Source organism: Staurois parvus, unplaced genomic scaffold (genome assembly GCF_062004578.1).
Source record: "Staurois parvus isolate SC_StPar_1 unplaced genomic scaffold, SC_StPar_1.0 ptg000211l, whole genome shotgun sequence".
NCBI classification, from domain to species: Eukaryota; Metazoa; Chordata; class Amphibia; order Anura; family Ranidae; genus Staurois; species Staurois parvus.
In genome coordinates this window covers 952,796-977,550 of record NW_028318007.1, presented here as the reverse complement: position 1 = coordinate 977,550, position 24,755 = coordinate 952,796, and the positions used below count along the sequence as shown (strand labels likewise).

At 50.1% G+C, this 24,755-nt stretch overlaps 2 protein-coding genes across 2 annotated transcripts in view; one reads left to right on the top strand and one right to left on the bottom strand.

Moving 5' to 3' along the window:
* CSNK2A2 (casein kinase 2 alpha 2) overlaps positions 1 to 12,201 on the bottom strand; it is a 37,267-nt gene extending 25,066 nt beyond the window's left edge. Inside the window, exons 1-4 of the mRNA XM_089678914.1 lie at positions 11,971 to 12,201; positions 5,393 to 5,504; positions 2,286 to 2,387; positions 1,375 to 1,425 (exon numbers count right to left, since the gene is read on the bottom strand). Of these exons, the coding sequence (XP_089535040.1) occupies positions 1,375 to 1,425; positions 2,286 to 2,387; positions 5,393 to 5,504; positions 11,971 to 12,074 (369 nt within the window). The 5' untranslated portion in view covers positions 12,075 to 12,201. The remainder of the gene's footprint in view (positions 1 to 1,374; positions 1,426 to 2,285; positions 2,388 to 5,392; positions 5,505 to 11,970) is intronic.
* Positions 12,202 to 12,452: 251 nt separating this feature from the next.
* CFAP263 (cilia and flagella associated protein 263) lies at positions 12,453 to 24,489 on the top strand. The gene is made up of 9 exons (XM_089678913.1): positions 12,453 to 12,586; positions 15,219 to 15,345; positions 16,458 to 16,622; positions 16,761 to 16,919; positions 20,308 to 20,388; positions 22,320 to 22,475; positions 22,638 to 22,745; positions 24,048 to 24,203; positions 24,334 to 24,489. Exons 1-9 carry the CDS (start codon positions 12,477 to 12,479, stop codon positions 24,391 to 24,393), a joined length of 1,122 nt encoding a protein of 373 aa, XP_089535039.1. The 5' UTR covers positions 12,453 to 12,476; the 3' UTR covers positions 24,394 to 24,489.
* Positions 24,490 to 24,755: the final 266 nt, after the last annotated feature.

Genomic DNA, 24,755 nt, shown 5'->3' with positions numbered 1-24,755 from the left:
ACAGGGATGACCAGAGACTGCGGACACGGTACAGGGATGACCAGAGACTGCGGACACGGTACAGGGATGACCAGAGACTGCGGACACGGTACAGGGATGACCAGAGACTGCGGACACGGTACAGGGATGACCAGAGACTGCGGACACGGTACAGGGATGACCAGAGACTGCGGACACGGTACAGGGATGACCAGAGACTGCGGACACGGTACAGGGATGACCAGAGACTGCGGACACGGTACAGGGATGACCAGAGACTGCGGACACGGTACAGGGATGACCAGAGACTGCGGACACGGTACAGGGATGACCAGAGACTGCGGACACGGTACAGGGATGACCAGAGACTGCGGACACGGTACAGGGATGACCAGAGACTGCGGACAGTACAGGGATGACCAGAGACTGCGGACAGTACAGGGATGACCAGAGACTGCGGACAGTACAGGGATGACCAGAGACTGCGGACAGTACAGGGATGACCAGAGACTGCGGACAGTACAGGGATGACCAGAGACTGCGGACAGTACAGGGATGACCAGAGACTGCGGACAGTACAGGGATGACCAGAGACTGCGGACAGTACAGGGATGACCAGAGACTGCGGACAGTACAGGAGATGACCAGAGACTGCGGACAGTACAGGAGATGACCAGAGACTGCGGAAAGCACAGGGATGACCAGAGACTGCGGACAGTACAGATGACTGCTGACCTTTGGGGAGGGAGGGGGAGCGGGTACCTGAATATGACAGGTACCCGCTCTTACTTCCGCAGAGTTTTTTTTTTTATCTTACCTGTTCCTTTATCCAGCCGCGCGCTGTCTTCCCGGCTTCTGTAGTGTGGGCGCTCGTCAGACAGCCGGATGCCTAGTGCGCATGCGCGAGAAGCGCTGCGCTTTGTGATTGGTCCGGCGGCTTCTGGGATCTGTCATGTGTCCCAGGTACCGCCTTACCATTCACAAAGAGCACTGCTTCTTGCGCATGCGCACTTGGGACCCGGCTGTCACGCACACTACAGAAGCCGGGAAGACAGCGCGCCGCTGGATAGAGGGACAGGTACGGTCCCACTGCAGAGCTGAGCGGCCGGCCCGGTATTCTGACACGGCCGCGGTGGAAATACCGGACCGGCCGCTCTATATTCGCTCCATAAGACGCACTGACATTTTCCCCCCTTTTTTGGGGGGAAAAAAGTGCGTCTTATGGAGCGAAAAATACGGTATTCTCCTGGTGTGCCCACAGATAAGGCTCGGCGTGCCGGCTGTGGCACGCGTGCCACGGGTTCGCCATCACTGGCATAGAGTGTCAGCAGCAGTCGGTGGTAGAGAACATAATAGGGTGACATATATTTGGTCTAATAATCAAACACTGCTTACCTTAAAGTCTGTGTTATTGATGTACTCGAACACCAGGGCCGGAGTCTTGGACTGGAAATACAAGTTATGTCATTAAAGGGGTACTCTACCATCTGCAAAGAGGACAAATACAATTTAATCTGAACACGGACCCCTCACTGCCATATCTGGTGATGACATCATACCTAGTGTTAGGTCTCCTTATTGGTTCTTAACTTGCAACTAAAGTCCAGGGCCCTAGGCACACTAACCATAAGGTGCAACTTGTAACCTAGTTTGGAATCCTCCGACAATGACAGGTCCTGTTGCTCCATTTCCTTGAATCCTGTGCCTGGCATCTTCTCTCTTTTCTCACAATTGATGCAACACTTGCGCATGCACCCCCACCCTCCCTCCATGAAAACTCACCAAAGGGCACCCTACATTGCCCTAAGCTCTCATTAGGCTGGACAGCATTGTTATTATGCCCCCTGCTGGTAAGAAGCCCCAAGTGTACATAAGGGCTTGCTGTAATATGCGGAACCTTGCCACTGTTCCCTCTGAAAAGCAATCTGCAATGGACACGTGGTGAGTAGGCAATGGCAGCCCCTAACACTTAAATAGGTTACATTCTACTGAATGTGGCATGCGGTTAAATTTTTGCTGCGGCGTGCGCAGTCATCATGGCACGGAAAGTGTACTGCACAGCGTACGGACCGCTCAGCGTACATTCTACAGAGGATTGTGAACAGGCAAGTTAGATGGTTTTATCGCAGGAGAGACACTGTATGTCTACATAGCATCATACACAGAATGTCTCTTTTACAATAAACAGCTGGTCTGTTCACAATATTTAGCCTTTAGATCCACCTTAACTGTATTGGAATACATAAAACTATAAGGGGTACTTATGACCCAACTCCACCCCCCCCTCCAATTCCTTTCCTACTCACCACGGGGTCCTTTATGGTGTCCAGCAGACGGATAATGTTGGTTCCTCCTCTCAAATTCTCCAAAATCTTCACTTCTCGCTTTATTTTCTTCTTCTTCACCGGCTGCGAAAGACATTCATGTTACGCGCACAGGTCATGTGACATGGCAGGTTATGGATATAATCACATGCAGAGATCTGCTGGGATGGGGTCCCTTGTAACTTATTAGTTCAGGATGAGTTGTGAGCTGTGCCCCCGGATTGTTTATCCTCTCATTAAGTGGATGTAAAGGACAGGGACCTATTCCTGTGAGATCAGCAGACTGTTGTAGGATTGATGGCTCTTTGAATTGTTATAGAAAGCCCTTAGCCATTGGTAGCTAACCTTACCTAGGACTTGGATCACTGATCATATCTGGATGTAGTTTAACCACTTCCCGACCAGCCGTTGTATATAAACGGCCGGCCGGTGGCAGTGCAGGGTCAGGTGGCAGTTTATAAACGACCTAACCGCACCCTGCTTGTGCGCGCAGCACCGCGATCCGGTGCCCGCTGTGTCCTCCGGACACAGTGAAACACCGATCGTCGGATGGGACCTCTGCACGAAGTCCCGATCATGTGATCACTGATTGGCCAATCAGTGATCACATGCAAAGTAGTAAGCAAGATGTCACTTCTGACATCATTGCTTACTATGTGTGAAATCTGTGAATGATCACAGAGGTCACATGGTACAAGGCTATTCACAACAGCCTTGTACCATGTGACAAGCTGTGACCAATCACAGCTCACTCAGTAGTTCTCAATGGCTGCAAGAATGCAGACAGAGAGAAAGAGAAATAATTGCTTGTACATGCTATATGGGTGTAAAAGCAATCAGTGTAAAAAAAAAAAAAATCATCACCCCCCAAAAGTAGTACAGTGTCACCACTGTACTGCTAGGGTGACAGTATGTAAAAAAATAGATAAATATAAAAAAAAAAAATGTTTAAAAATTATAATTTTTGGTTCTAAACTAATTTGGCTTTTTTTTACTAAAAAGATAACGGATTCAATTTTGGCCAAGATTTATGATGAAATATTTATTTGCAAAATTTTATAAGAAAAACACTTTTTTTTCAAATTGTTTGGACATAGCAAAAAAAAAAAATAATAATCCCAGGTCTGAATAAATATCACCAAAATAAAGTTTTATTGGTCTCAAAAAAAATGGTAAAAAATTCATATGGGTACAGTGTTGCATGACCGCACAATTGTCATTCAAAGTGTGATAGTGCTGAAAGCTGAAAATTACCCTGGTCAGGAAGGGGGTAAAAGTGTCCGGACTGGAAGTGGTTAAGGGTGAATTGATAAGTCCCAGATTACATGTAATTTATTTCAGGTACTCATATAGAACAGTCAATTTACGCAGCACTTTACATATATATTGTACATTCACATCAGTCTCTAACCCTCAAGGAGCGTACAATTTAAGGTCCCTAACTCACATACTAAGGCCAGTTTTTAGATAGTGATCAATGAATCTACCAGCAAGTCTTTGGAGTGTGGGAGTAAGCTGGAGTACCTGGAAGAAACTCACACAGGCACAGGGAGAACATGCAAACTCCAGGCAGGTACTGCTGTGGTTAGGATTCAAACCAATGACCCTAGTGCTGCCAGGCGGACGTGCTTAGCCTTAGAGTAATGATCTGCGATTTACAGAGATCCCCTTCATTCAGCAACTAGAATGTGTCCACATACAGTCTAAGACCAGGTTCACATATGTGCGGGTGGTGCCGCTGCGGATCTGCACAAAAATCCGTGCAGCCGCACCACCTACACAGAATACGGACCTGCGCTGGAAATCGCAATCGTTCTGGGAACCGAGGTTTCTGTGCAGGCTGCGTTTTTCGAAGTGCAGGGACTTCTTCCCTGCGTGTCCCAGGGCATGGGAGTCCATTCAAATGAATGTACCCGCGCTAACCGTGGAATGCAGATATGTGAACCAGGGGTAAGGGTCTATCTATTCACACCAGAGTGTGATAGGACTGCGTTGGGCAGCTATTCCAGTTCAGTCCCACCGCAGTCCTACCACAATCCAAGGCTAAATGCCTTGTCCCTTACTTGGACGGTTCACACCCCTGCATTGTGGGGAAGGAAAATGCAACCAACACCACCATGTTTTTCTATAAAAACATTAAGTCAATCTTACCGCCAGTCCAGTGAACTTCTCACAATGTGCATTAGGAGCTGAATCAAGTCAGATAGAGCCTGCCTCATATCCTGGCTGGAGGACATTTAGTATTGTCTAGCCCTTTCTTCCCCAGTCTGACTTGTCCCTAGCCCACCCTATTCATTTAGTTCTGTTAATAGTGGAGGCTAAAGCTCAACATGTGGGTGGTCCACATGCAAATACAGTCTGCCTAGAAACACTAACTGCTCCAGGCAAACACCCACCCAAGGCATTTTGATTTTTGCGCAACTCCTCCCACGTCATCTCACTACCTATAACAGAACTAAGGGCTCTCAAGAGAAGTCCTGGGGCAGGGTGCTGTGATGCTTTCTGGAAGCTATGTACAGCACCCTGCCAGCCCCTTCCACCAGCCAAGATCTGCCTACATTGTATAGAGAAGCACAGAGAACCACTGATATGAACAGGTCTATAATAAAGTAAGTAAGGAAAATGGAAAGGATTTAATAATGTCATTGTCATGTTAATAAGAGGAAGGCAAAATATAAGCCAATTAAGCTTCACCCGGCAGCATATCAGAGCGCTTACACCAATCTATATAGACCCACATCCGTGGCTTTGGTACACTTTGGTTTATAGTCCCTTAATTACACTAAGATATATCAAATCTCCATAGGATGCTTCACGCCACCAGTTGCCTGCCAGCCTGGCCTCTGAACAGGAAAGGAGTCTCCTGCCAGCTTGGGGAGAGGAGTCCCTTGACATCTTAGGGGAAGGGGACTCCAGTCTCTGGGTTCTAAAGGGGGAGTGGTTTCCTCGTGCACTATACTATTGGAGCGAGAGAGGACCAGTCAGTAAAAAGTGGACATTATCCAGTGAGCAAATGGGACGATTAAGGTGTGGGAGGAGACAATAACAGACCACTCCCCCTCCGCACACAGAAGTCATTCTCCACCAACCTTCAGTATCTTCACCACCACACGCTCATTGTTGGTGATGTTGATCGCCTCAAACACCTCGCTGTACTTCCCACGGCCCAACTTCCTCACCAGCTGATAATCTTCCTGATTCCTGCGAAGGAAAAAAGTGTGGCATCAGTGCTGAGAGTACCGGAGGAGATAATACAGAGAGTGGCATCAGTGCTGAGAGTACGGGGGGAGATAATACAGAGAGCGGCATCAGTGCTGAGAGTACCGGAGGAGATAATACAGAGAGTGGCATCAGTGCTGAGAGTACGGGGGGAGATAATACAGAGAGTGGCATCAGTGCTGAGAGTACGGGGGGAGATAATACAGAGAGCGGCATCAGTGCTGAGTATCGGAGGAGATAATACAGAGAGCGGCATCAGTGCTGAGAGTACGGTGGGAGATAATACAGAGAGCGGCATCAGTGCTGAGAGTACGGGGGGAGGTAATACAGAGAGCGGCATCAGTGCTGAGAGTACGGGGGGAGATAATACAGAGAGTGGCATCAGTGCTGAGAGTACCGGAGGAGATAATACAGAGAGTGGCATCAGTGCTGAGAGTACCGAAGGAGATAATACAGAGAGCGGCATCAGTGCTGAGAGTACCGGAGGAGATAATACAGAGAGCGGCATCAGTGCTGAGAGTACCGGAGGAGATAATACAGAGAGCGGCATCAGTGCTGAGAGTACGGGGGGAGATAATACAGAGAGCGGCATCAGTGCTGAGAGTACGGGGGGAGATAATACAGAGAGCGGCATCAGTGCTGAGAGTACGGGGGGAGATAATACAGAGAGCGGCATCAGTGCTGAGAGTACCAGAGGAGATAATACAGAGAGTGGCATCAGTGCTGAGAGTACCGAAGGAGATAATACAGAGAGCGGCATCAGTGCTGAGAGTACCGGAGGAGATAATACAGAGAGCGGCATCAGTGCTGAGAGTACCGGAGGAGATAATACAGAGAGCGGCATCAGTGCTGAGAGTACGGGGGGAGATAATACAGAGAGCGGCATCAGTGCTGAGAGTACGGGGGGAGATAATACAGAGAGCGGCATCAGTGCTGAGAGTACGGGGGGAGATAATACAGAGAGCGGCATCAGTGCTGAGAGTACCAGAGGAGATAATACAGAGAGTGGCATCAGTGCTGAGAGTACCGGAGGAGAATAATACAGAGAGTGGCATCAGTGCTGAGAGTACCGGAGGAGAGAATACAGAGAGCGGCATCAGTGCTGAGAGTACGGGGGAGATAATACAGAGAGTGGCATCAGTGCTGAGAGTACGGGGGAGATAATACAGAGAGCGGCATCAGTGCTGAGAGTACAGGGGGAGAGAATACAGAGAGCGGCATCAGTGCTGAGAGTACAGGGGGAGATAATACAGAGAGCGGCATCAGTGCTGAGAGTACAGGGGGAGATAATACAGAGAGCGGCATCAGTGCTAAGAGTACAGGGGGAGATAATACAGAGAGCGGCATCAGTGCTGAGAGTACATCAGTCCTGAGGGCACTAAAGGGGACAGTACAAAGGCTGGAGTCAGAGCTGAGAGTACCAGAGAATTTTATGCAGAGTACAAGGTGGGGGCTAGTGATGGAGGGGAAACAGTAGAGAGTGGGGTCAGTATAGATGGAGATCAGTGATGAAAGGGGACAGAATGGGGTGGAGACATTACAGAGTGGGGTCAGTGTTGAGGCAGAAGGAACAGTACAGATCAGTGTTGGGGGGGCACAGCAAAGAGTTGGTCATTGCTGGCAGCATAGTACAGTTGAGGAGTCATTATCGGGGGCAGTACCGAGTTGGGTCAGCATTGGAGGGGGAGGAAAGTACAGAGCAGGGTCAGTGCTGGGGAGAGGGGAACAAGTACCAAGTGGGGTCAGTGTTGGGGGAAGAGTACAGCGCAAGGTCAGTGTTTTTGGGGGGTGGGAGTCCAGAGCACGATCAGTTTTATTTTGGGGGGGGGGACAGTACAGAGCAAGGTCAGTAATGGGGGGGGTGGAAGTAGAGTGGGGTCAGGGTTGCAAGGGGGGGAGGGGAACAGTACAGAGCGGGATTAAGTTTGGGGGGGGGGCGCAGGAACCAGTATAGAGTGAGGTCAGTCGGGGGGGGGGGGGCAGTACAGAGTAGGGTCAGTGTTGGCAGCACAATACAGAAGGGGAGTAATTGTTGGGGGGAGGGGGGGGGACAGTAAAGAGCAGGATCAGTTTTGGGGGGCAGGAAACAGTACAGAGCGGGGCCAATGTTTGTGGGGGAAACAATACAGAGCAGGGTCAGAGTTGTGGGGGGCGGGGGGGAAGTATTGGTCAGTGTTGGGGGAAGGGAGCAGTACAGAGCGGGGACAGTGTTGGGGGAGGGCAGTACAGAGCGGGGACAGTGTTGGGGGAGGGCAGTACAGAGCGGGGACAGTGTTGGGGGAGGGCAGTACAGAGCGGGGACAGTGTTGGGGGAGGGCAGTACAGAGCGGGGACAGTGTTGGGGGAGGGCAGTACAGAGCGGGGACAGTGTTGGGGGAGGGCAGTACAGAGCGGGGACAGTGTTGGGGAGGGCAGTACAGAGCGGGGACAGTGTTGGGGGAGGGCAGTACAGAGCGGGGACAGTGTTGGGGGAGGGCAGTACAGAGCGGGGACAGTGTTGGGGGAGGGCAGTACAGAGCGGGGACAGTGTTGGGGGAGGGCAGTACAGAGCGGGGACAGTGTTGGGGGGGGGGGCAGTACAGAGCGGGGACAGTGTTGGGAGGAAGGGAGCAGTACAGAGCGGGGACAGTGTTGGGAGGAAGGGAGCAGTACAGAGCGGGGACAGTGTTGGGGGGGGGGGAGCAGTACAGAGCAGGGTCAGTGTTGGGGGGGGGAGCAGTACAGAGCAGGGTCAGTGTTTGGGGGGGGGGGTAGCAGTACAGAGCAGGGACAGTGTTGGGAGGAAGGAGCAGTACAGAGCGGGGACAGTGTTGGGGGGGGAGCAGTACAGAGCGGGGACAGTGTTGGGGGGGGAGCAGTACAGAGCAGGGACAGTGATGGGGGGGAGCAGTACAGAGCGGGGACAGTGTTGGGAGGGGGGGAGCAGTACAGAGCGGGGACAGTGTTGGGAGGGGGGGAGCAGTACAGAGCAGGGTCAGTGTTTGGGGGGGGGTAGCAGTACAGAGCGGGGTCAGTGTTTGGGGGGGGGGTAGCAGTACAGAGCGGGGTCAGTGTTGGGAGGAAGGGAGCAGTACAGAGCGGGGACAGTGTTGGGGGGGGAGCAGTACAGAGCGGGGACAGTGTTGGGGGGGGAGCAGTACAGAGCGGGGACAGTGATGGGGGGGGAGCAGTACAGAGCGGGGACAGTGTTGGGAGGGGGGGAGCAGTACAGAGCGGGGACAGTGTTGGGAGGGGGGGAGCAGTACAGAGCAGGGTCAGTGTTGGGAGGGGGGAAGCAGGGTCAGTGTTGGGAGGGGGGGAGCAGTACAGAGCAGGGTCAGTGTTGGGAGGGGGGAGCAGTACAGAGCAGGGTTAGTGTTGGGGGGGGGAGCAGCACAGAGCAGGGTTAGTGTTGGGGGGGGGGGGGGGAGCAGTACAGAGCAGGGTCAGTGTTGGGGGGGAGCAGTACAGAGCAGGGTTAGTGTTGGGGGGGGGGCAGTACAGAGCAGGGTTAGTGTTGGGGGAGAGCAGTACAGAGCAGGGTTAGTGTTGGGGGGGAGCAGTACAGAGCAGGGTCAGTGTTGGGGGGGGAGCAGTACAGAGCAGGGTTAGTGTTGGGGGAGAGCAGTACAGAGCAGGGTTAGTGTTGGGGGAGAGCAGTACAGAGCAGGGTTAGTGTTGGGGGAGAGCAGTACAGAGCAGGGTTAGTGTTGGGGGGGGAGCAGTACAGAGCAGGGTCAGTGTTGGGGGGGGAGCAGTACAGAGCAGGGTCAGTGTTGGGGGGGAGCAGTACAGAGCAGGGTCAGTGTTGGGGGGGAGCAGTACAGAGCAGGGTCAGTGTTGGGGGGGGAGCAGTACAGAGCAGGGTCAGTGTTGGGAGGCAGGGGGGATAAAAGAGAACAATAAAGAGTGGGGCCAGTAATTGATCAGGGGGTGGAACAGTACAGAATGGGGTCAGTGTTGGGGCGGGGGCAGTACTCAGCAGGATTAAATGTTGGGGGGGGGGGGGGGGGGGGGGAGTATAGAGAGGTCAGTCTGGGGGGGTTTAAAGAGCAGGGTCAGTGTTGGCAGCACAATACAGTAAGGGAGTCATTGTTGGGGGGAGGGGCAATACAGAGCAGGAATAATGTTGGGGGGGACAGGGAAAAGTAAAGAGTGAGAAAAGTGTTGGATTGGGGGGGGGGGGCATTACAGAGCAGGGTCAGTGTTGGGGGGGGGGGGCATTACAGAGCAGGGTCAGTATTGGCAGCACAATACAGGAGGGGAGTCATTGTTGGCAGCACAGTACAGGGAAGAGAGGTCATTATTAGGGGAGGGGGGAGAGTAGAGCAGGGGTCAATGTTGGGAGATCAGTATTGGGGGAGGGGGGAGAGTACAGAGTGGGGTCAATGTCGGTGGTCCAGTATTGGGGGAGGGGTACAGAGTGAGGTCAATGTTGGGGATTTAGTATTAGGAGAGGGGGGATAGTACAGAGTGGGGTCAATGCTGGGAGTTCAGTACTGGGGGAGAGGAGAGAAAACAGAGTGGGGTCAATGTTGGGGGTTTAGTACTGGGGGAGGGGGGATAGTACAGAGTGGGGTCAATGTCAGGGGTTCAGTGTTGAGGGAGGGGGGAGAGTATAGAGTGTTGTCAATGTTGGGAATTCAGTATTGGGGGAGGGTACAGAATAGGGTCAATGTTGATAGTTCAGTAATGGGGGAAGGTACAGAGTGGGGACCATGTTGGGACCGCAGTGTGGGGGAGGGTACAGAGTGGGGTCCATGTTGGGACCGCAGTGTGGGGGAGGGTACAGAGTGGGGACCATGTTGGGACCGCAGTGTGGGGGAGGGTACAGAGTGGGGACCATGTTGGGACCGCAGTGTGGGGGAGGGTACAGAGTGGGGACCATGTTGGGACCGCAGTGTGGGGGAGGGTACAGAGTGGGGACCATGTTGGGACCGCAGTGTGGGGGAGGGTACAGAGTGGGGACCATGTTGGGACCGCAGTGTGGGGGAGGGTACAGAGTGGGGACCATGTTGGGGCCGCAGTGTGGGGGAGGGTACAGAGTGGGGACCATGTTGGGGCCGCAGTGTGGGGGAGGGTACACAGTGGGGTCCATGTTGGGACCGCAGTGTGGGGGAGGGTACAGAGTGGGGTCCATGTTGGGACCGCAGTGTGGGGGAGGGTACAGAGTGGGGTCCATGTTGGGACCGCAGTGTGGGGGAGGGTAAAGAGTGGGGTCCATGTTGTGACCGCAGTGTGGGGGAGGGTAAAGAGTGGGGTCCATGTTGTGACCGCAGTGTGGGGGAGGGTACAGAGTGGGGACCATGTTGGGACCGCAGTGTGGGGGAGGGTACAGAGTGGGGACCATGTTGGGACCGCAGTGTGGGGGAGGGTACAGAGTGGGGGAGGGTACAGAGTGGGGTCCATGTTGGGACCGCAGTGTGGGGGAGGGTACAGAGTGGGGTCCATGTTGGGACCGCAGTGTGGGGGAGGGTACAGAGTGGGGACCATGTTGGGACCGCAGTGTGGGGGAGGGTACAGAGTGGGGACCATGTTGGGACCGCAGTGTGGGGGAGGGTACAGAGTGGGGACCATGTTGGGACCGCAGTGTGGGGGAGGGTACAGAGTGGGGACCATGTTGGGACCGCAGTGTGGGGGAGGGTACAGAGTGGGGACCATGTTGGGACCGCAGTGTGGGGGAGGGTACAGAGTGGGGACCATGTTGGGACCGCAGTGTGGGGGAGGGTACAGAGTGGGGACCATGTTGGGACCGCAGTGTGGGGGAGGGTACAGAGTGGGGACCATGTTGGGGCCGCAGTGTGGGGGAGGGTACAGAGTGGGGACCATGTTGGGGCCACAGTGTGGGGGAGGGTACAGAGTGGGGACCATGTTGGGGCCACAGTGTGGGGGAGGGTACAGAGTGGGGACCATGTTGGGGCCGCAGTGTGGGGGAGGGTACAGAGTGGGGACCATGTTGGGACCGCAGTGTGGGGGAGGGTACAGAGTGGGGACCATGTTGGGACCGCAGTGTGGGGGAGGGTACAGAGTGGGGACCATGTTGGGACCGCAGTGTGGGGGAGGGTACAGAGCGCAGTCACTGTTTTGGGGGGGGGGGTTCAGTACAGGGGGCGGGGCAGACATGGAGAATATCTTCCTTCAGTGAACACTGTGACCCCCCCCTTCATGTCTGACATCAATGGAAGGAGAACTGTCTGTGATGTCCAGATGGGCCAATCAGGTTTGTGCTGTCGTTGTGTAGGATGGTGAGGGGAATGGCGGGCAGTTGCTATGGGTAACGGATCAAAAACAAATATCTCCAGGTGACAACTGACAGAAAATCCCCCAACCACCATACACCCTCAACCACTCCTCCTAGCCCCCCTCCCCCAACACCCTCTTTCCATTCCCCCTACACCCTTCCCCCCTCCCCATCACCACTTACCCCTCACTGACCCCTCCCCCACCCCCACATATCCCGGTCAGTCACCCCCAGGCGGGCTGGTGCGCCTCGTAGTCCCAGTAGTCACGGCTCCTCTGGCTGTTGACATCGGCATACACCCGGGCTCTGCTCCCGGCCTGCGGGCCCGGCATGACGGCTGGAGGGGCGGAGCACAGGGCCCGCCGGCCGCCTCTCAGCAGCAGCTGCAGGAAGAGAGGGGGAGAGGCGGCAACCAGCGCAGCCAGCCCGGCGACACCGACACCGACTTCCGGGAGCCTCGCTGAGGAGGCGGCAACGCACAGCACCCCCGCCGGTCAGGAGGAGGAACTGCAACACCCGATATACAAAACAGAAATGACTGCACATTACACAGCGCCCCTCCGGGCTGGAGGAAACACTGCAATCCCTATACATAGAACAGAAATCACCGCATATCACACAGCGCCTCTAACAGGCTGGGAGGAGGGACTTCACCCCACTTACATTACCGTGGCTAGAGAGCGTTGCTCGGGTGACGGCGCGGCGTGGTGACATCACGTGTTGCCAGGGTAACCATGGCGGAGCCGGACGCTGAGAGCGTGCGGACCGAGTCTCAGGGCGGAGAGGAGCCTTATGTGACCGAGCTGAGCAGGGATCAGCTGCTGGAGGTGACCCGGCTTGTCCGGTGAGCCCGGATCTGGGGGTGGGAGGGCGATAACAGATTTACTTTCTACCAATCCTGACACTTCTCTCAACGCGTACAAATCATTTGTTTGCTAGAAAATAACTCCGAACCCCCGAACTTTATATATTGTTAGGCATAGGCCCGGGGGAATAAAACGGTGTATGCTGCATATTGGTATGTCACACGAAATTAGTGCAATGGGGACACGAGAAGACTGACAATCACATTCACCTGACTCTGATAGGGATGTGACAATCACACTCACCTGTCTCTGATAGGGATGTGACAATCACACTCACCTGTCTCTGATAGGGATGTGACAATCACACTCACCTGTCTCTGATAGGGGTGTGACAATCACACTCACCTGTCTCTGATAGGAGTGTGACAATCACACTCACCTGTCTCTGATAGGGGTGTGACAATCACACTCACCTGTCTCTGATAGGGATGTGACAATCACACTCACCTGTCTCTGATAGGGATGTGACAATCACACTCATCTGTCTCTGATAGGAGTGTGACAATCACACTCACCTGTCTCTGATAGGGATGTGACAATCACACTCACCTGACTCTGATAGGGATGTGACAATCACACTCACCTGTCTCTGATAGGGGTGTGACAATCACACTCACCTGTCTCTGATAGGAGTGTGACAATCACACTCACCTGTCTCTGATAGGGGTGTGACAATCACACTCACCTGTCTCTGATAGGGATGTGACAATCACACTCACCTGTCTCTGATAGGGATGTGACAATCACACTCACCTGTCTCTGATAGGGATGTGACAATCACACTCACCTGTCTCTGATAGGGATGTGACAATCACACTCACCTGTCTCTGATAGGGCTGTGACAATCGTTCATGTTCTGTATGGGGAGTACTGTGGATACACATGCCAAAGACCACACTTCACCTGTCTCTGATAGGAATGTGACAATCGTTCATTTTCTACATGGGGAGTATTGTGGATACACATACCAAGGACCACATGTCACCTGTCTCTGATAGGGATGTGACAATCGTTCATGATCTGCATGGGGAGTATTGTGGATACACATGCCAAGGACCACACTTCACCTGTCTCTGATAGGAACAGGGGCGGACTGACCATTTGGAAACTCGGCCACTGCCCGAGGGCCCGGGGTCAGTAGGGGGCCCCATGAGATGCCCCTGGTACCTTTTTCATAGGCTTTTTGTAGTTTGGGCAAGGACACAGGGGCCCCATGATCCCTTATTGCCTGGGGGCCCCATGAGTTGTCAGTCCGCCCCTGGATAGGAATGTGACAATTGTTCATGTTCTGTATGGGGAGCACTGTGGATACACATACCAAGGACCGTCCTTCACCTGTCTCTGATAGGGATATGACAATCGCTCATTTTCTGTATGGGGAGTATAGTGGATACACATGCCAAGGACCGTACTTCACCTGCCTCTAATAGGGATGTGACAATCGTTCATTTTCTACATGGGGAGTACTGTGGATACACATGACAAGGACCACACTTCACCTGTCTCTGATAGGAACAGGGGCGGGCTGACCATTTGGAAACTCGGGCAGCGTCCAAGGGCCCGGGGTCAGTAGGGGGCCCCATGAGATGCCCCTGGTACCTTTTTCATAGGCTTTTTGTAGTTTGGGCAAGGACACAGGGGCCCCATGATCCCCTATTGCTTGGGGGCCCCATGAGTTGTCAGTCCGCCCCTGGTGCTTCCTATATATGCATTCACTTTTGTGCGCGGAGGCATTTTAAAAACTTTTTTTTTTTTTTACACTGTTTCTTTAATTTTTTTTGTTTTTTTATCACTTTTTTGTTGTCACAAGAAATGTAAACCTTCCTTGTGACAGCAGTAGGCAGCGACATGTCCTCTTTATGGAGACATCTGGGGTCTATTAGACATCCCCGGGTGTCTCCTCTGCCCTTGCAAGCATCTAATCACACCAAGATTGGCGTGCTCAGATGCTTTACCGATTCAAAAATGGCGCTGTTTACATCTGGGAAATTTTAAGTGACGAAAATGTTCATCGCTCCTGGTTTCCTATACCATGGAGATCATCGAGGACCTTCCAGTCCTCCATGATCTCTATGGTCAGCTGGGACAGGATAGCTCCCGAAGGCAGTGGAAGGCAGCAGGAGGGGGGAACTTTGTCTGCACACCCTACCAGGAGCTTACCTCCATCTTGGCCTGCAGCCACCTGGGTCTGTCCAGGGACAAACTGCAGAGTTATCTCTTGGAACTTCCTACACCTTCATGGCCACTGCCAATGTGTGTCCTGCAGAAATCTCTATGTGAAGGAAATGACCAGACATGGAAAGTCTGCAAAATATAAAATTGTCAGAACTTCCCATCGTTCTCCTTTACTGCTTGACCTTCATGGCAGCACCAAACTCCCTGATAATAATGTCCAGATGTAGTACGGGGAGATCCTTCTCCATGAACTGGCTCTCTGCGGTTAACGAGGTATAGGCAAGCATAAGCAGCCACAGAGGCAAGAAAGGGAAGGAGAATTAAAGGGAGAATTATTAAAATGTCGTAATTTTCTATTTCATCCTGTAACACTTTTTTCAAAATTGTCAAACACATTGAAATATCTGACTGTTGTAACCATGGTGCCTCTTCTAGCGATGCCTTGTCTACACTCAAAGCTGAGACAGAGATGTTTGAGAAGTTCTGCAAGCGGCTGGACCCCAAGGACCTGGCACCGGTGGCAGTCTCTGAGGTCGGAGTATCCACCTTAGATTTTAACCAGGTTAGATGTGAGCACACATGGAGGGTTGAAGATGGTATGGGTCTCCAAACGTTCAAAACAAAGGGCTGTCCTATAGATTTTAGGGAGGGCAGGACTGTGGCCAATGGGAGTAGAAAATGTCCTGGCCTCAGTGGGATTAACAATGCCCCATAGTTGGTACCAGTGGGAGGAATAGTGCTCCATCATTGGTATCAGTGGGAGGAATAGTTCCCTATCACTGATGTCAGTGAAGGGAATATGGCCATTATTGGTGTCAGTGAGGGGAATATGGCCCATTATTGGTGTCAGTGAGGGGAATATGGCCCATTATTGGTGTCAGTGAGGGGAATATGGCCCATTATTGGTGTCAGTGAGAAGAATATGGCCCATTATTGGTGTCAGTGGGATAAACAACGCCCCATCATTGGTGTCAGTGGGAGGAATAGTGCCCCATCGTTGGTGTCAGTGGGAGGAATTGTGCCCCATCATTGACATCAGTGGGAGGAATAGTGCCCCACCCTTGATGTTAGTGGGAGGAATACGGACCATTGTTGGTGGTAATGGGAGGAATATGGTCTATTGTTGGTGTCAGTGGGAGGAATGTGGCTCATTGTTGGTGTCAGTGGGAAGAATAGTGCCCCATGGTTGGTGTCAGTGGGAGGAATAGTGCCCCATGGGCCAGATAAATGCTAGAAAAGAGCCACATTCTGCCACATCAGTGACCATTGGTCTAGTATGGCTGACATACACATACATGTCGAGCCTGTACTTACTTATGCCCTCACTAGATAAAATCAGTAGACAAAAACCAAGACCATCCAATCAGAATCGCCTTCACTGAAGTCAGACTAGTACAAAATAAGTTTTGATGGATCACTATGGGGACTGACCGGTGGACTGTTCATTAAATAAATCTGCAGATCAGTCAGGTGATTGCCTCTATATGTTACCATAGATGTATGTAGCCTCAGCATCCTCACCAGCCCTCTACAAAACAAGCACATATACAGGTCAGGAAACACTGGATGTATCACCCTTCCCATAGGAACAAGAGGCCTATACAGATCAAGGGGATTTGATGGGAGGACTAAGGGAAGAGCAGCTGCTGGTCCTCATTTAATTTCCTCTGTTAGATGCGAAGCCGGCGCAGGTCAAAGTCTCGTAGTACGATCTCAGAGCGCTTGTTGAGTCTGAGCGTTGATCAGAAACTTGAGCTGGTGCTGCGGGAACTGGAAGATTCCAAAGAGGAGGCACTAAGGGACGCCGAGAATGCAGATCGGATCCTTCAGGGTTTCAAGGTGCGTCTTCTCACATGGTTTGTCCTTTTCCTGTTTTCTATAGAGATATTTATTATGTGATGAACTTCTCAGCTCAGCTGTCAGGCTCTCTGATGTTGAGTCCAGAAATGACCTGAGACTTCTTTTCTGCCTTATTAGGCCACGATGGAGGAAGCTGAGATCCGCAGCATAGAAATTAGGAAAGCTGTGTATGAGTTTGAACGAGACATCGGGAAGGCGGCTGTAAGCAGCAAAAAAGGTAGAGGAGTTACCCCGGAAAAGGTTCTCCGCTACATGGAGGAGAAGACGAGAGCAAGGGTAATTCTTCCATGTGTACAATAATGTATCATGGTATTGGTATTGATATCACACAGCCAGGGCTGTAGGAACATGACCATGTTATCTCCAATGCTGATCTCCAAAAGTATTGGACATCTCCATCAAGGAAAAGACTAGGACGAGGACAAGTCTCCCACATGTACCATATTGTATCCTGTAATAATATCACACAGCAAGAACAGAAGGAACATGGCCATGTTGTCTTCAGTGTTGATCTCCAGAAGTACAGGACATCTACAGTATATGTAAAAAATGATGAGGGTGAGAGTAAAGCCAGCCATACATTTATCGAAATTCAGTGGTTCAGCAGGGACCTGACAAATTTCCATCCATGTATGAGCAGGCTGGTTGCACTCAAGTCGACCTATCGATTGACTTGTGTACAACCAGCCTGTTGGAAATGTTTTTCTCGATCAGTGCCGCTGTCTATAGTCAGCGGTGTTGATCGGTGTATTCTGACAGCGAGGAAGTCTCCCCACTGTCAGAATACAAAGACTAAGCAGGAGGGATTCCCTCATCCACATCGAGTGTGTGGATGGGGGAATTGAGTCATTTTCTTTCATTCAACCCACTGGTTGAATGAAAGAAATTACTTGTGTGGCCAGCCTTAGTCTTCTCTGTGTACAATAATGTATTATGGTGGTGGTATCACAGCCAGGGCTAGAGGAACATGGTCTTGTTGTCCTTAATACTGAGCTCTAGAAGTACAGGTCATCGACATGGAGGAAAAGATGAGGGTAAGAGTAAGTCTTCCATGTGTACCACGGTGGGGGTATGACAGCTGGGGCTGAAAGAACATGGCCATGTTGTCTTCAATACTGATCTCCAGAAGTACTGGACATCTGCATCGAGGAAGAGTGGTGGGAGTATCACAAAAAGGGCTAGAGGAACATGGTCATGTCTCCAATACTGATCTCCAAAAGTAACAGACATTTACATGGAGGAAAAGGGTGAGGGCAAGTCTCCCATATGAACAATATTGTAACATGGTAGGGAGAGTTTACACAGCCAGGGCAGGAGAAACATGGACATGGTCTCCAATGCTGATCTCCAGAAGCACTGGACATCTACATGTAAGAAAAAAACGAGGGAAGGGTAAGTCTCCCATATGTACCATATTTTATCATGTTGAAAGTATCACAGCCGGAATAAAGGTATGTGGCCATGTTGCCTTCAGTGCTGATCTCCTTACATACAAGACATCTACATGGAGGAAAAGATGAGGGGAAGAGTATGTCTTCTGCATGTACAACAATGTTTCATGGTAGAACTTTCACACCCGGGGCTGGAAGAAAATGGCCATGTTGTCCTCAACACTGATCTCCAGAAGTACCAGACATCTACGTGTACCAAAAGATGAGGGCGAGTTTTTGTTTTTTTATCCCTGTATCCACACAAGCCCCCCCATAAGTATACACTGATAAGCACTGCAGCAGCTGATTTTGCAGCAGGACCATTCAAAAGAAGCCAGTCTAATGATCGGCTTTTGTTGAACAGAGTGGGGTACTCGTGGATTGAACTTCATCTGGTTCCTGCTGAACCAGCTGAATTCCAATACGTGTATACCAAGCTTTAGTCTCCCATGTGTACAATATTGTATCATGGTGGGGGTATGACAGCCAGGGTTGGTGGAACATGATCTTGTTGTCTTCAGTGCTGAGCAAGGCCGTTCAAGTTATGGTATGAGTAATCTGTCATGGTCCACACACACACACCCACAGCGACTAGCTAACCGAGGCGCGCACGTGCGGCCGTGACTTGGGGTAAAAGGGAATAAGGGGGACTTAACTTCTAATATATAAAGTATATAAGACTGGCCGTGATACACTTTCACAGCCCGCACTACGTTTTGGCCACCACTGGAGGGAGACTCCAATCCAGCCGCCCGACCACACACTGGCAGATACAAATCTTACATACAATCTGATGCACTAACTAGGGTTGAGGAGCAGTTTAGCAATCACACACCCTTCTAGGATTCCTCCAGCTATCCTACAAGCCAGAACCCCACTGTCCACATACCCCCACACCAGACACAACACAAACGGTAGCTTGCTACCACCCAACAGTTTATCTGCAGAACGGTCTGTTGGGACACCACACACACACAGATCTCCGTCTGGCAGATCTGCTACCTTTACAATCTTCATGCAATCTGCCAACACACAGTGCAATTGCATACAGATTGGCAATGAACTTGACCGAGCATTTAAAGACACTAAAACACAATACAATCTAATCTCTCCGGAGATATGAGCCCGCTTAAGTACACAGAAGTCACTTATTAATTTTATGATTTAATATCCCGAAAGTGGGCAGTGCATAAAATATGTACAAAATATAAAAAGTTACAGAAAATACAAAAAATACAAGAAGACACACACTTGACTATTCACTATAAAATAAAAGGGAATAAAAAACAGAAATAAAACTTTTACCAAGATTTATCCTGCGACTGGAGCAAGTCAGGGAAAGTCAGCAATCTGTTAGTCGATCGAACTAGCTCCATACGAATCACAACGTCCATATCCCAGAGTCCTCAATTTATGGGAATATGGACGTAGGCGGGACATTCGTCCTCAGCCAATCAACCCTGGGGGGTGTTCTCGTACCAGCCCACAGGACGTTCTGGGTGCTGAGCTGCCCAAAGTCGATTGGACCAGGACCGGTTTGAATCACCAAGTCGGGAATTGAATTTCCGACACCAGTGCATCAGTCCGATCACGGCAGTACCAATCACTGTTCAGCTATCGCGATCCAGCGCCACATAACCATTTCCTGCATTTTTCTGGCATTCTACCTAGGCCACAAATACAGTTTTTACATGCCGATGTAGCCTACAGAGTGTCCAATCAGAAGGAAGTATTTTCATCTCTCTGCAACTAATATTTTAGCTTTTATGAGAGATGAAATCTACTCCTTTGATCTATGTATATTTGTCAGGGCTCCCCAGACATGCAATCTGACACATCGGAGCCCCCCTGGTGTCATGAAGCCGAAATGTCTGCGTTCCTCTTTTAAACTTCAGGAAGGTGGCAAAGTCTGATTATAGACAAATCCTATTGGCACCTAGGTGTCCCTTCAGATGCTAATGGCTGAGCACGTCTCTGAATACCTATGACTGAATATATCTTTAATAACAAGGAATGAACTAAATTTACGATTACATATTGCTAAAGGTCACATCTCAGCTACTCAAATCTGTACATTTATGTCACAGTGTTGCTCAGTAATGTTTTTATTGAGCCATTCTTCATTGTTCTTTGGCTTCTTTCTCATCAATGGGAGCACATGGAAAGCCAGGACCTGGGCAGAGTGTGGACTTCTCATTCCTCATAGGATCTCATTCCTCTTCTTTCTATGACAGGACAGCTTGGTAGACAAATTACGACTGAAGAATGCTGCATTGAAGATCCAGAAGAAGAAGCTGCAGATGCAACTGAAGCAGGTAAGACAGTGAGACACACTGTAGGGGGAGGTGACATTCATTCCCTTCCCTTGAGTATGAAACCCCCAGCACATATTATATCTAAACTGACACTCTTCTCCACAGCCGTTATGTTTGGTGCTCGAAAAATGGAATAACGGGTACAAATTTGCTGGTTGTGGAAACATAGTAGATGTACAATCTAACTACAAAATACATAAACTCATATCACTGGTGGCATCTCTTACATGAAGGTGTGTGGGAAAGACATGACAGATACACCAGCCAATCCTTCACAATTCTGCAGGTGACGTTCAGCTCTGTAAAACTCTTTCAGCCCATAATGACCTGAAGACAGTTCTTCAGATGAAACCAATGCCTGCTCTGGAGAAAAGGACTCTCTCAAATCTGATCTCCAGCCTTTCCTTCAGTCTTGTGCAGTTGTAAAGACTCCTCTATTGAAATTCCTTACTCTGATTTCACTGCACACTGTGAGCTTCTGACAATGTGCATTAGAAGCTGCAACTAGACAGACAGAACCCACCTCATTTCATGGCTGGAGGACGTACAGCATCATTTAGTCCTTTCCTTCCCAGCCTGACAGTCCCTGGCCTGCCCCTTTTATTCATTGGAATTCAGTTCTTCCAGTCATAAAGGCTCAGGATCACATGTGGGTATTACCTAGGGAGATCTGTATGCAACTACAGGCCGCCTTCCCATTCTTTCAGACTGACACCCACTCACACCATCCCATCTTGCTATTTGCATAACTCCTCCTGTGAGCCAGCCCACTACTTTCATCAGAGCTGAGGGTTTTTGAGAGAAGTACTTAGGCAAGGTGCTGTGATGTTTTCACAGCACTCTGCCAGCCCCTACCACCCACCATAATCTGCCTGCATTGCATAGAGAAGCACACAGTATTTTATACCCAGTGATGACGTCTGGGTCACTGGGTATAAAATAATGTATGTAATGAAAACGGAACGGTTTTATTTAAAATTGTCATTATTATGTTGATGGTGGGACAGGGGATCAGGGAAGGCCAAATATAAGCAGATTAAACTTCAGATACAGGTTTGGAAGTGGGGGGAGTCATCTGGCTGTAGTCTTTTACAAGCAGTTTTATACATTATTATTATTATACAGGATTTATATAGCGCCAACGGTTTGCGCAGCGCTTTACACTACAGTGGAAGACAATACAGCTTCAATACAAGAGGGATTTGAGGGCCCTGCTCCTTGGAGCTTACAATCTAGGAGGGAGGGGTGAGTGGTACAGTAGGTAGTCACTGTGGGGGTTGGAGTTGTTGGAAGATTAGAGGATTCCGGAATTAGCAGAGGGCGGGATAGGCTTCCCTGAAGAGAAAGGTTTTCAGTGATCACCGAAAGGCAAGTAGAGTAGGTGATCGTCCGATAGGTTGGGGTAGAGAGTTCTAGAGGATGGGTGCCGCCCTGGAGAAATCTTGGAGACGAGCATGGGAGGAGGAGATAAGGGAGGTAGAGAGTAAGAGGTCTTGCAAGGAGCAAAGAGTACGGTTTGGGTGATATTTAGAGATGAGATTGGTTATGTAAATTGGGGAAGTGTTGTGGATGGCTTTATATGTCATTATTAGAGTTTTGAATTTTATCTGTTGGGCAACTGGGAGCCAGTGGAGGGATTGGCAGAGAGGGGCGGCGGATACAGAGCTGTTAGTGAGGTGGATGAGGCCTGTTGTCGCAGTTTGTTCTTTTTCTTGTCTGCATGGTTCCAGTGAATTTTCACTTCCATGTACATTCCAGGGAGCTGAGCTTATAGGCTGCATTTCACAAGGCAGTGTGTACTCCTGGTGACTTCGGAGGCCATATACTGTACAGAATATGTTCTAAGTCTTGTTGTTGTTCACAACTTGTTAGATCTGCAACACCTTGTGTTACAGTAAAGTCACCCTGAGATTACACATTCTCTCTTTCAGAAGGAGGAGATGGGTGAGGTTCTGAATGAGGTGGATTTCCAGCAGCTGAAGATAGAAAATGCCCAATTTCTGGAGAGAATCGATGAGCGAAATCAGGACCTTCTCCAGCTGAAGCTGACTGCAGGAGAGACATTACAGGTTCTCAACTCCTACAAAGTGAGTGAGTGCTCAGAGGAGATCCTGGGAAGTCATGTGATGAGATGGGTCTCTGGGGGTCTCGTTTTCCTGCCAATATGTAATGATACAGAAATAAGCCAGTCATACATGGCACTTGTGAGGTCTGTTCATCTCCATACCAGCTTTTCCTTTTATTTACAGAAGAAGCTTCAGCACACCACAGCAGAGTCCACTTATCTAAGAAAAGAGATCTCAACCAGGAACGACATGCTGCAACGGATCGAGCAGGAAACCCAGCAAGTGGAGCAGGTACATTGCAGAAGAGTTTGAGAGTTCCTACCTCCATTGTGGGTGGAGGAAAGTGTTATGTTGCCATGGGGTGGAGGGTTCAGGGTTATGGTGAATTAGCGGGGCAGTTGTTGATCTTCAGAGATTTTAGTTGTGGAATGTTTTGAGTTAAGGACATAGAAGTTCTCATATCTGCAGATATGGGCTGGTGTCACAGTGGGTTAGAAGGACAGCAGCTGGCTCTCAGAGACTGCAGTTGAAGAATATTATGGGTTGGATTGTTGAAGTTCTCATATCTACAGGACTGGGCAAGTGTCACAGTGGATCAGAGGAGAAGCAGTTGGTCTCCAGAGATGCTTCAGTTGAAGGAATGTTCTGCGTTTGTTATAGAAGATTATGTATCTGCAGGGATGGGCTGCTGTCATAGTGGATTAGACGGCAGCAGTTGGTCATAGGCAAGACCTCAGTGAAGGAAAATTCTGGGTTGGGTTAAATACGTTCTCCTGTATGCAGGAATGGGCCGGTGACAGAGTGAAATTGTGGAGCAGCAATTGGTCATTGGGGACACTACAGATGAGGAATGCTCTGTGTTGAGTTATAGAAGTTCTCCTCTATGAGGGAGTAGAACAGTGTCACAGCAGATTAGAGGGGCAACAGTTGGTTTTCAGAGAGACTACAGTTGAGTAATGTCCTGGGTTGGGCTATAGATGTTGTCCCTTATGAGGGAACAGGCTGGTGTCAAAGTTGGTTACTTGATCATCAGAGAGACTTCTGTTGAGGAATATTTTGGGGTTATAGATATTCTCCTCAATGCGGTAATTAGAGGAGCATCCGCTGGTCATCAGTGAGAATTCAGTTGAGGGATATTCTGGGTTAGGTTTTAGAAGTTTTCACATCTGCAGGATTGGGCTGTGTTACGGTGGATTAGAGGGGCTGCTGCTGGTTGTCAGAGACTTCAGTTAAGGAATGTTCTGGGTTGAGTTATAGAAGTTATCATGTCTGCAGGAATGGGCCAGTGTCAAAGTGGATTAGAAGGACAACAGTTGGTCATCAGACTTCAGTTGAGGAATGTTCAGGGTTGGGTTATAGAAGTTTCCCTCTATGCAGGAATGGGCCAGTGTCACAGTGGATTAGAGGGGCAACAATTGGTTGTCAGAGAGGCTTCAGTTGCGGGAATGTTCTGGAGTCATAGATGTTCTCCTTTATGAAGGAATGATCCTTTGTCACAGTGGATTAGAGTGTCAGCAGTGGGTCATCAGGTAAATTAGGTTGAGGAATGTGTAGCAGTTATAGAAGTTCACATGATTGCACTTGTATCTGCAGGAACGGGCCAAGGCTGAAAGTCTGAATAAAAAACTCCGGAAACAGCTGAGTGACTATCGTGTCCCAGATGTCCTGAACTACGTCCATGAGAAGATGGAACAGGAGGAGCTGGAGAAAATGATCAGAGCATGGGAGAGGAAGGTGGAGATTGCTGAGGTAATTGATGCTGTAGTATGATGGATAGGAGACCTACCTGTGCTTCATGAGCCATTGTGTAAGACCTGAACCTGAGCGCACACAATATTTCAGATAACAAGTACTAAACATGTCTGTATCTGACCTGCAGCTCTCTCTGAAGACGCAGCGCCGGTCCTGGGAGCAGCTGAAGGCAGCCAATGTGATGTAAAGTCTTTTCTGGATCCACCAGGGGCTCGCTCTCTGCTGTTCACCTACGGGCCAACTGAGGACGAGTTATGATCTAAATAAATGTTTTGTCACATTATGTATATCCTGTGTGTTCTTCTGTAATTATCAAAGCCGGATGTGTGAAGTATTGTGACCAATATACAGCAAGGAACAGTTTTCTTCTTACAAAGTAACTTACAGCAGAAGAGACACTGTACACTGTCATATGATTTCCCTGAGATGGTGGAACAGTGCTGGGACAAGATCCTTTACCACCTAATGGAAAAAAAGCCTAAGCCCCCTACCCCAAGATGTGCTGTAAAATACTTCAACAGTATAGGCTGCAGGTCCTACCTTTCTTGT